General features: G+C 44.5%; 1 protein-coding gene across 5 annotated transcripts in view; it reads right to left on the bottom strand.

Annotated features, from left to right (window-relative positions):
* LOC108002792 (AF4/FMR2 family member 4) overlaps window positions 1-19,532 on the bottom strand; it is a 111,801-nt gene that overhangs the window by 73,051 nt on the left and 19,218 nt on the right. The window contains exon 1 of one of the 5 annotated variants that reach the window (XM_062071376.1): window positions 15,343-17,140. The exons of 3 other annotated variants lie outside the window; for them this stretch is intronic. In XM_062071376.1, coding sequence (XP_061927360.1) covers window positions 15,343-15,356 — 14 coding nt within the window. In that variant the 5' untranslated portion in view covers window positions 15,357-17,140. Of the gene's footprint in view, window positions 1-3,493; window positions 3,994-15,342; window positions 17,141-19,532 lie in introns of those variants that run through there. One more of the 5 variants, XM_028669241.2, reaches the window with a different exon arrangement.

The raw sequence follows: 19,532 nt of genomic DNA, 5'->3' as shown, positions 1-19,532 counted from the left end.
CGAGGTGGAGGAGCAAGGAGCGGAGAGTGAGACACTGGAGTGGGAGATTATCAAAATGGCCGCGCGCGCAACTTACTCCACCTCCTACTCCTCTGCCACCGCCGCCTATTCCTACGCTTCTATTCCTCCTCTTCGGTCGACCGACACGCCGCCTCGCGCGCAAACCGCCAGGCGCATTGCCGCACGAGATATGTATAATAGCAATGGATTACCGTGACACTCGTAACGTTGCTGAGAAGTTTCTTACTGTTTGTGAACCGCCGTTGACAATACGCACAAAGCGGTGGCGGGAAACTGACGACGTACGCGTGAAACGGTTTACTTTTTTTCTTTTTTTTTTTTTTTTTCATAAAGTCCATCAAATGGAAAAACAGAATCGCGATGTATACTCCTCGCGATGCATTGGAATCCAACATATATTCCAAAAAAATTTTCTTCGTAAGGAAAAAATAATTAAACCAACTGACTTTCAAGTTTCGAATAAAATCAAAATCCTTAATTTCGATTTTCAAATTTTCCCCGATAATATCGATTCGCGTCTAATATAATAATAACGATAATAATTTAAAGTTTACTCGCGATCGAATGATAATTCACGAGTCTGGTCAAGGTACGCGTATCCCGTTTAAATCTCTTTGACATTCGAAACAGGCGTTCCCACACATTTGACTAATTTTCGAACAAAGGACGCTACAACAACCGGACCCGGGTGTGGGGGAAGGGGGTGAACTCGTGCCAAGCCAGTTTTCGGAGGAAATTGGCATATTAATTTCCGATACGTTTTACGGCACAAAAGCCACGCGTATGGAAAGCCCCGACACACAACCTTTATGAGAATTTTTATCGACTCGTTTCGAAATCTCTTTTATATACGCCCGTATACCCAACGTACGCCCCACTGGAAACCATCGTTTAAAATAATAGCACGGAACGGTCGGATTTTAAATTTAATTTAATCAGCCCCAAACCATCGCCACCCCTTGCCACGCGTAAAATGGCATAATAAACGCGGTCGCCCACGTATCGAGTAATTAACGAAAGAAGTCTGCGAGCCAGCCCAGTATGCGGTCGAGGAATTTGGGTTATCGCGGAACCACATCGAACGAATTAACTCGTTGCAACCGATTCTCAAGTTCTGACCGACCAGGCCAGACGAGACCCGTCAAAACCTGGCGTCTGTCAATCACATCGTTAAATTGCCGTGTCGGGGGAAATCCCAACGGCTTCGCGATTCAGCTTCGACAAGCATCGCCGACAATCGAACACGCTGTATTCCACCGATCGGTTAGCTACACTGACCTACGACACGAACGACTGCGTTGTTCTTCAAACAGACGGCATGTATACCATTACGTATCAACGAGGAAAAATGAAAACGCGTTTATTTATTCCTTCCTTGATTATATCGCACATACGTATATTTTTCCTCTCTTTATCCTTCGTCTCGACTGGCGATGATCGTCTCGAGAGATCCATTCGATTCGTTATTTCATTTTTTCGTTCCATTAAGATCGAGCCAAGACGAAGTTTCCAAAACGACGAAACAAGCGGGAATCGAGAAAGAGAAAGTTACGGAAAGGAGCGGAGAAAGAAAAATTTGACCACGGTGACCGATATCCGAAAATTTGGCGCGTTCGTCTGTTTCGGATCGCGACGAGGCCGTGCATCTTGGAAGTCTGTGAAATTCGAGTAAATGCAACGGCGATCGTCAGCGAAATCATGGTCCTCGAAAGAAACGGCAAGCACGCGAAACGATCGTGCTCGTCATTGACGACGATTTCGCGGAAATCAAGCTCGCGGAATAACTTCGCTCCGTAAAAAGGAAAGATAATACGTGCACGTGTGATGTATGGATATACGTACACATAGCCGCCACGATCGAGAGAACGTTGCATCGAAATAAATTGAATACCGAGAATGCGACGTTCGATAAAGGAGAAGTTAAATCGCGTTAAAAATAGAAATACCTCGAGTTTTTAAAGAAATCGTTCCTCTTTCTATTAAAGTCGAACGAATAACAACGGCGACGTTGTTACAACACAAGACAAAAATCGCCACGACGCTTTGTACCGGAGGGAAGATTCGTGGTAATAATAGTCGCCGAAACTCATCTAGATGTTAGTCAGTGGATTATTTTTATCGTGGACGGACCGACTCGAGTTTTCTTTCTCCACCGCGCGAAGCTTCGACATTTCTTCGAGCATCGCAGCACCGACCGACCGACTATGAATTCGGCCAATTAATTCGATATAGCGTGGCCAATGCGGCGGAAGAAGCATTCGGCGCGCCAATCTGTTCGATGCGCCATTTACGATCCATTCACCCCTTTCACGCTCTCGAAAAGAGACATTTCGGAAGAAATACAAGAGGATGTTAGATTTATCAACGATTTATAATTAACGTATAATTTGTTATCTCACTCTTGTCTAACCGATCGAAAACTGTTGAAGCACGACCTGTGGCGCGAGAGTTAAATCGATAACGTAAATAATTAATTATTTCGCTATAGCCGGCACGTGGAAGATATTTGGTGTATCGTTCGATGATTCGAACAGCGATTTACCGACCCGATATCGAGCAACAACGAAACAAGAGCACCCACCCAGCGAGGTTAGCGTTCCATTGGCCCAGATATCCTCCTCGATCTGTTGCTTCTTAAAAGTATTTCGTCAGCTCTCTTTTCTACGAGTTGGCGCGAATTCTTGAAAACCGTTTTTGGCGCGTTCCTCGTTCGGAGGAAAGCGTCGAACCGAGGGAAAATCGACACATTCCCGGTTAATAGCATAAATAATAAATCCGTGGTACGAAATAGAGGAAAGATTTCGCGGAACGCGAAATACGCACTCTATCGACGCTGGGAGACGGCAAACGAGGAGTGGCTTTCGACGATACAGCATTGGCAACTCTCAAAGGAGGGAGACACCGCTTTGATGAAATTCAGGGAACAGCATTCACGGTTCAAAGGAAAACCGTAGGGTAATGTCAGGTAATAACTAACGCGAACCAAGGTAGCCCGTGAGAATCGGGGAGGTGGTGGCATACGGCAAAGGGAACCACCAAGCCTCTCCTCTCTCTCTCTCTTCTTTTTTTTCGCATCGCCCCATTTCCGCCGAGGATACGGAATCTCTCGATCGCCTACTCGAAACCGACTACTCTTCCGAGTCGGAAAGGGCCGGCCATAAGCGATGCGAACGGATCTCGCGTGTCTACTCTGTATCCGACGAGAGAGAGAGAAGCGTGAAATTCTCTCATCCAGCCAGCTGATTCACGATATATCGATCGAAACGGAAAGGACGCTACCGTTTGCCGATCATTTTTTCCAACATTCGAATCGAGAAATCGTTGCAACGTCAATCGTGTCTGTTCCACAAAACTTTCTTCGCTTTCCCCTAATAACGGCGGAACGAATGAAATGGTTCGCGTTCATTCGAGGCAACATTTCCGATTATCGAACAAACGATATTTATTAATCTAGTAAATCTGTATTATTTACCTTACTGGGTACTTCGGTTTGAGAAACTCTAACAGGGAGCTCCAATCGAATTCTTCTTTGGCCATGATCAATCGATGATTCTCCGAGCAGAAGGGGATTTATGTACGCTTCGATTTACGTGTCTAGACAATGTTCAGCCGTATTTACACAGGTGTATCACACGCTACGATCACAATCTATCCGCACGTTAGAGTTATTTTAAACATCGAGTCTTCATTAACAAATTCTCGGCATTCTCTCCACCGCAGAAACAGAGACGAGACGCGCGTTTCCCCTCCAACTTTCTTTTGAAGAGGAATTAAACCGCTTCGACAACTGCAATAGCTTCGTCCAAGTCAAGAAATCGTCCAACTCGTTTTTTTTTTTATATCACACCTTTACGCAACACACGCGAGCGCGCGGCGCGCCTTACTTCGCTTCGATCAACCACGCGTTCCCTGAGCGCCGGTCGAGGATCGACAAAACACGGGAGAGCAAAAATGTAAGAACTCTAACTCGCACGACATCACAACTACGACTGATTGTCTTTGCAGAAAGCAAATATATTACAGTCTCAGGTAAACGAAATATCCCCACCTCTCTCACAGTGAGAAGATTAGCAATTATACCTGGACGTACCCTATGTACCGTTACCACTCACCCCTCTACTCTCGAGCGGCAGCGATGGGGGTGAGCGAAGCTTTCTCCTCCAAGATTATTTGCGAACGTTATATTCACGCGTTATCGATACACGCGCACACACGTGTATACACGCGCGCGTGGAAAATGCACGGCTCGGTGGTATTTATAACGGCGCGTAACGCGTTATCGACCGAATATCATTTTCGCGGCACGAGCCACCACTGCAACGAGCCTCGTTTTATGCTTAAGTGCACTCGTGCGCTCACACGTGCCACACGAACCACCGCACCACCACTCACTTCTCCGCGTACTCTGCCTACTTAGTTACTTACTTACTTCACCGGCGGCAAATCTATTTCGCTCTCGAGAAATCTCGGGGTTGATGTTCCTTTGATTTTTCGCGCGGATCATCGTGGAAAGCGGGCGCGGGCAGCCGGCCAATTTTCGGCCGGTGGCCGTGTTCGGTTGGAGGAGGACGATTTGAAGCACGTTCGACGGGCAGGAATTGGACGGCACGAGCGGGTGGAGGCGAGAAGCGAAGTAAAAGCGAGAGGAAGACGCGGTAGACAGTAAGACGCGACGCGAGGATCGAATTAGTGGAAGAAAGCGTCCGGTCACTTAACGGGAGGATGATCGTGTTGCGATCTGTTTGTCGAGTCGACCATGCCAAGTGGAATACTTTACAACGAGTGACATCATGACTTCGTACACAGAGATAATCCGGCCGTACCGAAACCGACCATTCGACGTTCCAATACCTATCGCGTGTAAATTGCCTCGAGAGGATAAGAAAGGACGATAGTAAAATAAATATAGCCGGCATCATTTTTACGGAAGTCTAATTTGTCAAGTTAAGAGACATTTTTGAACAATAAGTATGACCTGATCCGGAAACTCCTCGGTGGAAAGGTATAATAAAGTTGCAAATAATAAAGTTCAAAGAGAATGAGTCAGAGAGACAAAGTTGGACAAAGGGGCGTTAAGGATTTTCTGTAGAACCGTTAGACATTCAAATACGTCCGAAAATATGGTCCCAAGTACAAAAGCCAAGTAATTTTAAATATGGTAAATTCTGACCAAATGTTCCAAAGATTAGCAGATGTTTGCGGAAAATGTTTAGGACGGAAAATTGTTTGCTCTGAGATAGCATGAATTTGGGCGTTCTTTAGAGGCGTTAAAAAGTAGGAATGGGGGGGGGAAAGGAAAGAGATTTTACGATGCTCGCGTTAAAAAAGATTGGCAACTGGTATTATTAAACGAAGATAAAGAGTTATCTAATTGCTCGGTCGAGGGCAATTAAGGCAACCGCTATTAACCGTGCGGATTGAGTGTCTCGTTGAAAGTATCGTTAATACCGTGGAGCAAACAGGTTTCCACGCGGGCGATCGAATGGCGCGAACGCACCGTGTATTTTTTCGCGATCCCTGTATACGGCGGCTAGGGCAGGCCCTAAACCGTTTTACCACTCGTTTTTACTCGCCCCGTATCTTCTCCTATTCCACCCGTAATCGGAAAACTCGAGTATAGTCGCGATAACTTTCCTACGGCCAAACTGTTGCGCCTCGTGAAACAACCCATTTCCGCCTATGTCTTGCCTCTCCCCGTTTCCCTTTCGATTTCTATCCCGCCACCCTTATTCCCATTATGGACCACCTCTACAACGCTTCCCCGACCTTCCATGAGTCAAACAGTTACGAATCGCTCGCGAAACCCTCCGATTTCCTTCGGACAGACCGATGGAACGAGGAGAAGATTCTTCTCTCTACTTTTTTTAGTTACTTGCCCGCCCAACGAGCAAGGGACGAGCGCAATTTCGATTAGATATTCGACGGTTCGAAGCGTTTGGAATTTCATAAAAATGAAAATGGCTCGATCAAATGTATCGCCGCGATCCATTGAAACAAGATTTCGATTAGAGAGAGCGTTGTTCGTTCGTCATTTGCTCGTTATTGTTTGCAAATTGTTTTCGACAGGAGGCCGACTAATTAGCGAAGCTCGCGTACGAAATGCACGAATGCAGGACGGAGAACGGAGAGGACGGAGGATTACGACGTTGAAAGCAGGCGATTCGGGGGAAGTAAGCCGGCTATAAAAGACACGGCTTTTCTACCTGGCCCCGATGCACTCCGTCCGCTCGATCTTCGTGAATCATCCGTGGAAGCCGAAGCGAGGAAGAGCATCGAGAGGAATACAACCCTTCCTTCCGAAAAATTTCGCCGCGATACGATCTCCCTTCTTCGAACGAACCAACCAACCGGCCGGACGTTAACCCACTCTCGTTCTGCCCTTCCCCCTCCCCTTTGCCCTCCTCTCCGCCCGCCTTGTAACGCAATATCGCCAAGCGGAACAAGTGCGTTCCAAGTGAAATTGCCTCTCGCCGTTCTTCCTCGCCGATGCGAAATTACCCGAGGAACACGCACGCGTGATTCGATCCTTGCCGCGCTTTTCCCCCTCCCCGCCCCTTCCTCGCGCATCCACGCTACCGGTCACGCGTTTTCGATTATCTCGCCGGCCGCGTATCTCGGGGCAGACGGGCGACTGCACCGGGAAGGAAAACAGTGTTACACGATGTTTTCAACGGTACAACTCGTAATTTCTCTCGTTAATCCTCCAATTATATCACACGCTATCCGACGCCGTGTCGCGCACGCTCCTCCACGTCCGGGAGTTGACGAGGCGCGAGTAACCTCGTGGCAGAGGGGAGGACCTCTATCTATATCCCATCCGTCGAACGCGCGCACGCGAGCAGGGATTCCGCTTTACCCGAGCCCGGCCGGCCAAGAATTTAATTACGATGTCATAAAATAATTGTTCCGTACGCGAGGCGAACGGTAATTACCCGGGAACCGGTAAGTACGGGCGAACGATGATTACAGCCGTTCCCGTTCAACGTGTTCCAAAACGTAACGCAATACACGGGGCGAGACGTGGTGACCTCCAACTTTATAACGCTATGGAGCACACGCGCGGCGGGGAGGCGACGGGGCGGGGTGGATCGCGTGACAGAGCGAATTACAACTTGGAAACGTTTAAAATTCGACGCTCTCGCGGTTAATTTTCACTTACGGGGAGATCGAGCGGTCTCCTCTCTGGAACGCTTCGAGCGCCACGCAAATTGGCAACGATCGAGTTAGTCCGGCGAGCAAGACGAACCGCTCGTGCACGAACATCGGCAGCTGTGCGACGAATTCGTCGGGCCAATTTGTTGGGGAAAATGTAGCACGCGAGACGACGGTGGGTGAGAAATCGATGACGTTTAACGTTTAAGGGCAACGGTAACGATGATCGAGTCGCGTACGGATTCCTCTTCGCTCGCGGTGGTGCACGATCGTGCGAAACGAGAAAGACGCGGTACAAATTTGAAAATTAAGATTGCACGCTTTCACAATCGATTCGGATTAACGAGGCAAAAGGAAGAAGGCCCCGAATGAGATTTTGCAGTGTTCCGCTTCTCATCGGTCCCAACGCTTAATAATAATACCGAGACCGATGGGTTCGCAAATAGAATAGTCGTATCGTAAAACGTTGACTCGAGTGATTACTCCATGATTTCTTTTATCGATGCTTAAGCACCTACTAACAGGGAGCAAAATGAAGAAGTCGAGTTTCAGGTATACTCAGGTAGTTGCAATTAAATAAATAAAAGAGAAAGAATAGGAGGTCATTAATACGAGAAAAATGGACTCGACTATTTCGAATTTCTAAACTGTTTCCCTTTCGGATAATGGTTCGAATCCCGTTATACACTTGGCGCAAATCCGATTAACGACGCAAGAATAAAGATCCGATTGAAGCGAATATTTTCGATCGCGATTCTTTCAACGCATCTATTAACCGGTGTGATCGAACGAAATCTCGAATGATTCCACGATGATTCTTTCGAATCATCAACGATAGAAATTCAAGTTTCACGGAAATTATTATTATTATTATTGTTGTTATTATTATTATTATTATTATTATTATTACTATTTTTTTTCTTTTGTTTCGGGACACATTGAAACGATCGTTTGCGGCGAAGCAAATACGTTTGATCGTCGCATGAACGGCGCTGTTATCGAGACAAAGGGAAAGCTTGATTCGATAAACATTTCCTCGTCTCCCTTTTTCGCGTCCATCTGTACTGGCGTACGGACACGCGCGTGACACGCGAAAAAGAAGCGTCCGCGAATGGAAAAGCGATACGAGTACGTTCCCTCTCCCCCCTTTTTTTTCTTTTCCTTTCTTTTTTACCTTTTCTCCTCTTTTTACCCCTCCTCTCCTTTTCGTATCCTTCAAACGGGATACGAAACGGCGTTGATAGAACGCGGCGAATACACGTTGGTGGCAACTGAACCGTCCCATAAGTATCAATTGCAGTCCGAATTAAACAGCCGGTCCAATTAAAACATTATGCATCGCATCGCACGAGACACCCATGGTACAAAAGGATAACGAGACTTGTCACATCGCGACTCTCTCTCTCTCTTTTTTCCCAAAGTCAGAGGGAAAACTCGGAGAGGAAAATTTTCGTCGAATCTCTTTTACCTTTATTACGATTCACCCCTCGTCAAAGGCAACTCGCGAACGCTGATTTCCAACAATTATCCGAATAATACGTCGTTTCCAAGCTATGCCATCCGATTAGGAGTATTAGTCGGTCCCGATCGACGAGTTTATAATTTTCTCCCTGACAAAAATTTAAAGCGGACCACGGTTGAAATGAGCCAAGCGGGGGTTAGGGTTTGATAAATAAACGATTCCGGGCTAGAACGGCACAGACGGAGGTTAATCGACGGGGAAGATTGGTATGAAAATATTTCAAGCGTGCACCAAGCGGCCACGGTTCGCCTCTCCCTCGTCGGACGAACGCAACACCGAGTTTCTCTGCCTATCCCCTTTCCTATCCTACCTATCTCGTCGCTCTGAAATAGGGTGGCGAGAGATTTTCATCCCGAGCCGTCCTCCGCGATTCTCCATTATACCCTTCCCACCTCCGCCTCCCCACCCTTTGACCAACGGTACTTCTGGTTCAGGAGGTAAACGAACTGGGATAAGGTGTCCCTTCCCCGAGAACATCTTAGAATTCGCGGTACGCTACGACAACCTTTCGCTCAGAGAACGAATTATTCTCTTCTCCATTCTCCCCTTCCGCCCGATCGCCGCTCGACGAAATAATTATCGATATCGCGCGATATTCGACCATTTCGCGATGCATTGTTATTTCTCGCGATCGGTGTCGACAAATTTAAACCGCATTAATTAGTAGCTCGATCGATAATGACAAGGGGCGATAATTACGATCACGGGATGGAGCGTAGCGCGGCAAAGGGAGAGAGGGAGAGAGAGAGAGAAAGGGTGCCTCTGACGGAGAACAAGGGGTTTCACCGATGAAATGGAGTAATATCGATTTCACGCAACCCGTGGCCATAGAGAGCAGGACGATTCGCCTCTCTCTCTCTCTCTCTCTCTCGAATACGCCCGACCAACGATAAAACATCGCGCTGCAATCATATTCCGCCTTCGTTCGAATCGTTTTCAGTTACGTTTGACTTTTCGACTTAAAGGTTACGTTCGTTCGCTCTTCCGCTCTGCTACTCGAATATCGGCCAGCGCTGGAAACGTGCCCACGTGTAACGATGTGCCACCTACGCGTAATCCTTTCTTTTTTTCGGTCCATCTCTGTCGAAATAAAAGAGAAGGAGGACGAGGATTCGCGGATTCTCGCGCCGTACGACCTGCTCGCACCACGAAACTCTATGTTTCCGTTTATCGCGGTCAGATTTAAGAGGCGTTTTTCACCCCATTTCCACCCACGCGGAACACGGTCCTCGTGTCCTTGCGATCGTAAAAGAAAATCGCGACATCGCCTCGCAACGTTCTTTTCAGGGTGTCGCGACGTCCTCGATCACGGGGTCCTCGAACAATCCGAGAAAGAGGAAAACACGAGAGGGAAAGAGAACAGATTCGATTAAATAAAATGTAATCGTGTATAATACTCGGGCGTCGAGATCGATATACGAGGCGCTTCTTCGACAACCTTTCGTCTTCTCCGTTTTCCTCCCGACGCTCTTTCCCCTCCGTAAGCTTTCTCCCTCCCTCCCTCGTTGAAAAAGGGGGAAAAAATCGTCCACTTTGGCCACCGTTCCATTATAGATTCACGCGTGCAAGCATCGTAAACTTTTCGCGGTCTTTGTTTACTGGAATGGTAACGGAATTGCTCCGTTTCCGGGGAAAATATCCATGAATAATAACTCGTATCTTGCCAACCCGAGTCGGCTATGCTTCCCCCGCGAATCACATCGTGGATTACCCGTTTTCCCAAGGATTTTTAACGATTTTTCACGCGGCCTTCCTCCTCGAATCGATCCTCTCCGCCGGCCTATGTAGAGATATACCTTTAAATCTAAATAAATTTCATTAAATTTCATTCGAATCGCCATCTCCTCGTTCGCTCCAACCTGGATCATAACGAAAACTAATGAAAGGTTGATCGACCGATGGACAGATCGTGGAGCAAAGGACGAGGAAGCAAGAGTTGGCGAGATCGATCGTAATCCGATTGTGATTCGTTGGGTGGTAATGTGACGCGAGGTGAAGGAGAATGTGGAGAGACGAAACGGTACAAGTTGGAGGTAGCGAAATTGCGAATGACGCGGGGACGAGATTGCTTTTATCAAAATGCCTTGTCAGCTGCACGGCCTTTATCGAGTTATCGAAGGAGGGAGGGAGAAGGTAGAACGGAGGAAATCGAAGGAGATCCACTAAGAGTTGTATGGCTACGCGATCATTGTGCGCGTGTGTCACGCGCGAGACTGTGCTGAAACGGACAGAAGAGTGAATACATGGCGGCGTAACCACGTCGAATAAGACGGATTTTATTCCATGAATCAGAGCCTCGTAGACAAGTTGGTTCGAATCGAGAAACAAAGGGCTTTTCTCCGCTTGAAAATGATCAATTATTAACGCGGCACTAAGCTCTTTCCCCCCCATTGTATTCCGTCAACGTTAACGACGACATTCATCGTTCGAGTAATTAGATGGATATTAGTCACCGACTTGGGAACAATCTGTGGACGCCTCTTCGAAGAATCTGCAATCCCTTTTTCGAAACGAGGCGTTATTTATCACGCATCTTTACGAATTCCTCGCAAGCCTCCTTCGACGGAACGAAACCGAGGTTAAATATATTCCTCGATCCCCTACGTTCGATCTACAGTCGGCGAGCGCATCGGATCTCGAAATCCGCAACATTCCCCTATCGCTATCAGATTTACTATCGATATTGCGCGCTCTCGGATCATTACCCTGAATTTTATTTACGCCTAACACAATCCTCCACACTCTCGTCGAGTAAATAATCGTCCATTTCATCCTCGTTGATTTTCCACTCGACTCACGCCCGCTCGAACGATTTCATTCGCGTTCCTGTTCACAGAGCTCGAGCCGAGTCGATAAAGTCGCAAGCGTGGCTCGTCTCCTCGCGGAATTCGATCGCGACGGTGAATTATAGGACAATCGGTGGCCGCGTGCGTCTAATCGAGTCGCGTGGCATCGTCGTGCAAAATTAAGGAGCCAACAAAGGCATTGGAACACGCGACGTATTCCAATTTTACGCGTTCGGTCGGAGTATCTCGATCCTTATGCACATCGGCGAACGATGTTTATGTCCGACACGGTGTTTGCAAATACAAAGGCAGGTAAATGCGGCCGTGCTAAGCGGCTGAACACGTTACACTGCATTACAAATCGCGCGGAAACACGGCCGCTCTTGCACGCGTGTATGCACGCACGCATACAAACGCGATCGGTTGGCAACGCTGCAAATGCGTGCCCTCCGACTAACTCTCTCTTTCTCTCTCTCACCCACACATACGCGCATGCACGCGCCTTTTCCCTCCTCTGATTCTTTCTCTCTTTCTCTCCACGCTTTCGTTTACCTCGATGCATCAGCTGCCTGCTTTTCTAAACTCGTACGCGACACCGCAGAATCGCATAAAGAGCGATTCTTTCGATTCCGCGTACGTCTTCGTGGCGCGGAGTTTCCGTGAACGTGACGACAAATAACTATATACCTCGATAATTGTTCTCCCTAGGCGCGCTGTTGCGATTGCCGGTAACGGAGAATCCCGATTTTTACCAACGCCCAGAGGCCACGAACGGTATCACGGGCACGAAAAACCTCGGAACGCGCAATGAAAAGGAATACTGGAGGATACATTTTACTGTTATATAGGTTTCGGATGAAGCTTGAATAAAGATCGCGAAACCTGGCTACGTCCTCTCTAATTCTTCTGTGTGTCGATCCGTGAAAATGCCATACGATCGAGAATCATCGCCTATATAATAATGGAATCACCATCGCGACGCTAATCAGTGTCGGGGATCGAGAGATTTAATCGCGCAGAGACGACGAGGGGCACGAGCCGTGAAATTAGAGGCGGAACAGAAAGAGATACGAGACGATTCCGGGAGATTGAATTAGATCTCCGCCGCTAGTCGATAGCAGGTAAATTTGCGATAATGGTTGGCCAGATTTTATATATAGACGTTGGTCGACTTCTCCTTTTCTCTATTGCGTCCGATCGGGAGAAGGATCGACTCGAAACACACACGAGGGTACAAGCATCGAGGCTATACGGGGTGAATAAGCAATAAAATCAAGCGTAGAACGGTGCTCGTTTTCTGCATATTTTATGTCCTTTACGTCGGCCCGCTAGGCATTCGCCGGCATACTTCAAGTGTTCTAAAGGTATGCGCAAGTTTTAGATCGGTCCCTGAACGCGCTCTGCTGTAGGTACGCGCTAGCAAACGCGCCTGCGCGGGGAAACAGTGGCGCGCGCATTTCGAAGTCATTCGCGCGCCTCGTTTAAATTTGCGACCGTTCTTTGTTTGAACGGTCGATTCGTTTGGCGCCAACTCGTCGTTACGCTGCGACCGTTCCTTCCGCAGCTATCGAATTATCGACCAGACGTAAGATTAGCAATCTCGGATGAATAAAAGTGAGTGGGAAATGATATTGGATGGTTTTGCGAGGCTCGATGCCGAAACAAACGCTCGGTGGTACGTGGCGATTGAAATTTCTCGTCGCATAAACTCGTGTCCAAACAGAGTAACTTGCACCGGAGTCCGGTGTCGAGACAAGTGTCAGCTGGGAAAACGGGAACGCGTCAGAAAACGTTTGTCGTCGTGACAAAAACTCGTCGATGGAAATCTCCTCCCGTGCTAATCGATGCTAATCAGTAATGCATAATTAATTTAAAATTGTCTACGGAAAATCGTAAGATTGAAATGAATCTATGTAGAAACGGTGATATTTAAAGATTTTGATTAATTATCTTTAATGATGCCTCGTTAACGTCATTCGATCAGATTAATGAGAAATCTGTACGATCCAATATTGCGCGAAGTCAATAATCTTAACGATAGTTCTAACAGATTTAACAGGTACGAAACGTACGATAAAACGAACGATTATTCTTATTTATTAGAATTTCTGGATTCTAAGAATTGGACAGATATAGAACATCTATTTTGTAAAAAAAAAAAATAATGAGGCAAAGTCGTGATTATTATTTCCCGATTTGTTTTCCAGGAATGTATGATAAAATATATTCGAACAGTAACTTCTCTGAACAGTAACTTCACTCTATTATTTACGTGCACATCCTCGAAAGTAAATTAATAATGAAACGAGAAATAACGATAATCGACAATATTCTCAAGGTCAATTGCGGATTTCCAACCATTGATTTATTTGCGTCGCGTATTTCGTTATTCGTAATTGCAATTCAATTTCAATGTATAGCTGCGTAATAAATTTATCTTTTGTTCTTCGAGCATTAAGTTTTCTACCAATCTTTATGAGAAAAAAAGGAATTTATAATTAAAATAATAAATAGTTCTATAGATTAGAAAATATTTTATTTCGAGAAATAATAAAAAACAACCTATAAGATTAACTAAAAGTTCGATGTGATTGCAATCACTCGTTTATATCGTAAAGTTAATAAATCTGGTGAGAATAATTGCATGAGTCGTGCTTATCTTCGATAAACACGAGTGAAAACGTCGATACTCAATGATCGTATTGTAAAATCACAGACATATATATATATATATATATATATATATAGACAAACACAAGAGATCTGTAGATATAAAGAACTCAAGAGGTATTTCGAATCAGACCAACGCCAAAACGTTTCTCCTCTTCGATCAACCATTCCCTCGGTATCCTTCATAATTTATCAACCTACGCAACTTGGTCTGATCGTCAACGAGAGAAGAAGCGGCAACTACTTGGAACGTTCTCGTTGCTTCTCAATTTCGTCGTACGAATTCTTTGCACGATATTTCTCTCTAACGGATGCATCTCTAACAGATGCGCCACGATGTAACGTATCCCGTCAAAAAAGTAATAGCATCTCTTTCACTTTTCTCCTTACTTGATTTGCCAATAAAACTTTTTATTCACGATTAGTATAGAAAACCGTATAGATAATGATATAAACGTTTGAAAAGATTCGTCAAAATAAAATGGATGAAGAAATCGAAGCGAAGAACACGAATCGCAGAGAAACCACAGGGAATCGCGTATCTACTGGCCCCCACGCGACTCCCAGCAATAAACGCGAGATAATTAAGTAGGACTCGTAGATGCTCCGCTAAAAATAGAGGCGGTCGTCGGAAGATGGAATCGTCCGTGAATTAATCGGCAACGAACAGCCCTCTTAACTTACAGCGAGAAATCTGAAGGTGTGTGGGCGAAAAATAACTAGATAGGGTAAAAAGATCATCATAATTTTACAAATATTGCATTATTAATATAAATATCATTAACGAACATTTAACAGTATCGAGATCGATAAACAAGGCGTCAATCTTCTCTGAGTCATCCCCTCATAATCACGTCACTTCACCACCACGAGCTGTACCTGTTCCTGCATACAGTAACGTAGTCGCGAATCTAAATCCCCCGACAACCGGAAAATTCGCTGACACCTACCACAGCATGGCGCTAACCCCTATTTACGTCGTGGCGTGTTAAACGCGTCACTTTTTGTAACATATAAATATCTTAGTCGGATAATAGGATATCTCCATTTCGTTTTTTTTTTTTTTTGATGTTTTTTACTCTCCGTTTCAAAAATAGACTATTTGTTCGTGAAATGGAATATCTTTTACATCATACAACCGCGCAAGGCAAATAAAAAATGAAGAATTATTGAAAAATTGTCGAAACTTACCGTGGCTTCTTCATGGCTTGTCGATCGGCCTAACTCGACGTGTCACGTGTTTCGTGTGTACGTCATTTGGAATCGTCTCGTGGTATTCACGAATCACACGTCCAGAGGACACGAACGAGTTAAATCGACAAATCCGACGATTGAATACAAAAATTCCCTAGATCCTTTTCGCGCGACTCACGCTACTCAGTACTCCTATCTCACTCGCACTTGTATTTCTGTGTAGCTTCTCGCACTACTTTTCTCTCGCTCCTTGTCACATTATTCTCCGTTTCGGTCTTTCTCGGAGCACGAAGGGACGTGCTGTACAGTAGGGAACGCGAGAAGGAAAACTCTGGCAACGTCGCCTGGCTCACTCGCTAGCTCTTTTGCGCCTTCTTCTCTCTGTTACGTCGTCGTGCTCGTCGATGTGCACCCTGTGCTTCTGTACTCTTTTTCTCATTCTTCCACACTCATGTACCGTCTGTCTATCTTCTTTCAATTTCCAACACCGAAAGATCGCACGTATACACAAGAGTACAAGACGATACGGCGTGTACGGGACGTAACACACACCGACAGAGCCACGCTTTCGACGTATGAGTCGCGCGCACCGTGCTCAACCATCGAAAGATTTGATACTCCCTTTTTTTTTTTTTTCGATTATTACATTCGCATCACCAAGTCGAACCACGTTTCAAGAACGCCAAACACACGGAATTCCGTACTTTTTCAACCGATACACATTCGTGTCAGAAACCTCCAGCGTAACGAACCGATGTATCACACTGTCACTCTATCCTTCTCTAACTAGTGGCCCGTGCGTACAGTTTATCTTACTCCACCGAACAGAATACAGTGTCTCCTTCTCTCTCACTTCTCTCGTAATGTTTTGTTTTTCGAGCATATGCACTATTTCTTCGGCACTCGATCGACTCGATGTATAATTCTCAACAAGGCCACACTAGCAATTTTCACACGCGCGACGCTTCGCGCACCCTTACGTATTCCACCATGTTGTCACCTTCGAAGATACTCTCACAGGCTAGCGGTGGCGGAAGCCATATTGCGATCGCTGTTCGTGACACCGCCAGAGCGCTAATCGGTAGATGGACAAGGGGGATTGCGCGCACGCCGATTGGTCGAGTGCACCTGTTCCATAGTCGCCATCTCACGGTATTCTTCGATACCAAAACCGTATATCCTACTTATCGACGATATTAGAAAATATAGAATTTCACTGTACATGAATTTATAGAGAAAAATATACAAATATACGTATCAATAGTTATGTCTCACATACAAAAACAATAGGATAACAAATTTTCTTTGAACACTTAATAGAGTAATAAACTAATATCGAATGATTTTAATTATTTATCGATTATTTCCGCTATGATAATAGAAAAGAAAATTTATAATCCTTTTTATATTTATAAATTTGTATCGATTTTGTAAAATATTAAACTTTATTCAGTTTAATAATTATTCATCGTTCTATACAATTTTCACGTACTGTTTTCTGTTACGTATCAATTTTAGAATCAAAAATTTCTTCTTTTTTCAATATATTTTCTTCAAATGACAATGCTAGTTAAATTCCTACTCGCGCATAACCTCACTCAATGACACGAATTGAATATAAATTACACATATGATGATAAATATTAATCGCATTCATTTCGAAATGTCGCTCAATTATGCAAATATATAACTATGTATCATATCGAATGATAACAGATTCGTGAAAGTTGATACACACATTTAAACACTGCGTTTAAAACGATTGATTATATTAAATACTCTTGTTGAACGACAAAAAAACATTATTTAATAAAGATCCTTAAATATTTGATTCTCAAAAATTGCAATTTAGCTTAGTATTTACTAAGTCGTTATTTATGTAATTTGTACAGGACGGAATACATTTTATCATCGTTTGAAGTGACACTTAATGATAAGATTTGTTAATTTCTATAAATATCTACATTAAAATGCGGTTTACCGTTAAGTACATAATGTAATACATATTCCGTTTAAAAATTTTATTTTTTGATCTACAAAAAAAACAATTTGAACTTGACATAAAAATAAAAAACATAAGAAAACACGAGGATTATAATCTAATACAAGAAGTGGACATAAATGGCCTCAATTTCAAAAAATTATGCTTTTAATATATAAAAAATCTCAATGATGTTTGATTAAAAGAAAAAAAAAATATATATATATATATATATATATATATATATATATAGAAAAATTATGATAAAACTTTATCATAAATCTCATTCTATTCATCCGTGATAAGTGATCACATACAGCAAATAACAGATACTTCTCATTCCACATAGTATATGACAGATCGATAATTCGTAAGATTATTTATATAAATTCTTAATCTAGAAAATTTTTTATCTAATTAAGTTTTTATATCTAGTTTTTCATATTCATTTGTATGAAAATAATCAAAATAATTAAAAAGACTATAAAAATTATCTTCGAGATTGCTTCCAAGAAGATTTCACTTTGTGATACCACGATTTTTTCCCTTCTTTGTCAACGAATAAATAAATAACAAGAATTATGCAAATGAAATGGAGAAACATCATTGTATGCGTCAAGCGATAAATTACTCATTTACAAAGTGATAAAATCAATTTAATCGAAATATCTGATCCATTTCACGTCACAATATATACGGTCACAATATCAATTACGATTTAGTCGAAGATGCGGACGGTTGATTAAGCCGAAGCTAAAAGCTACTTTTAAATTTCGTATACGCGGGGTGGCAGAGTTGCCAAGGAAACGACATGGCGCCAAGACTTCGATTTTGTCGATGGCTCGAAACGAGATTCGACGGCTCGGTAGATCGCTTATAGAGTTGGATAGAAGTGGAAATCTGTATCAGCTCGCAAGTAAATTTCACGGACGCCGATATCCAGCCATCAAATCGATCAAGAAGGATTTACGCCCTCGTGTAAAACACGAGGACGAACTTTCTCCATTTTCCCGGCCTATCGGGAACACGGAGAACCGAGACACACATGCGCGAATAGGTATGCAACAAGTCTACGCCACTTTGCTTCGTCTTACGTGCTCTCTCGGGGTTCGCCGGTAGAAGAAGACACTTTTGCGTAAAAAGCCACAATTGCGCGTTAACAGAATCCGGAATTACATTGCATTAATCTAAAGAGGATGATAGGATCAAGGAAATACCGTGGGCCACGCGTAGAAAAGTGCGCGCAACAAGTCCACGCCATTTTCCTCCGCCCTTACGCGGAGGAATCTGGTGAGATTCAATTGAAACTCGATTACACGGGTCTACGATAAATCCGCTATACTCTGGAAAAAGAAAGATAGAAGGGGAAAAATAACTCGGTACTGGTTTCCCTAATTGAAATTGGAATTACGTTACGTTTTCTAGTGTGGTATTTCGGTAGCAGGATCAAGAGCCCACGCAGAAAAGGACGCGTGCAACAAGTCCTCTCGTCAATGGCCTCTTTCGGACGTTCCTCCTCTTTCGACGTTGTTACGTCATTGGTGACGCACGACTTCCGCTACGTCACGCGTACACGCCGCCCATCATCGTCCGTCTCTCCTTTCAGTCCCCTCGTGCTCGCCTCGGTACACACGCGACCAGATAAAAACAAAATTCCGATTTTCACCGCCCACGAAGAGAGGATTCCTAGGCGTCGTTTCTCCCGGCTTCTTTTGTATTGGAAACAACATTCTCGACTAGTTGCTTCTTGCGCCAATCACTCGTTTCGTCGCGATACTTTTGTTCCGAGCAGTTGTATTTTGACGAACGCGAAAGTTGCCGGTCGTCTTTTTACCGAGACACGTTCGATGCCGATAAACAAGCCTGGCTCGTTCACCGGTCGGACATCGATCCATTGTTGGTCAGTATACGGTTGTTTCGGTTTAAAGGGCTCGAGAAAAGAGGCAACTCCGGTGTAACTCGACCTCAATGAAGAAAGCTACCTGAATCGTTTTAAAAGATTACACGATCCAACCACGATTTCTTTTTTTCGGCAAAGAGGAAAATTGGTTTCGACAGGGAGCTCTGTAGTATCGCGTTTAATCCCGCGATATCGATAACCTTTGATCGAATTACCTTGACTTCCGAGCAAACAGTGCAAACATTTAGGTTGGATAACGATTATACCCTACCAACGAATCAATGGATCGAGGCACACACAGTTGTT

This window comes from Apis cerana, linkage group LG2 (assembly GCF_029169275.1).
Source record: "Apis cerana isolate GH-2021 linkage group LG2, AcerK_1.0, whole genome shotgun sequence".
Taxonomy (NCBI): Eukaryota; Metazoa; Arthropoda; class Insecta; order Hymenoptera; family Apidae; genus Apis; species Apis cerana.
Note: the sequence above shows the minus strand (reverse complement) of the source record. Positions and strands in the feature narration are given on the sequence as shown.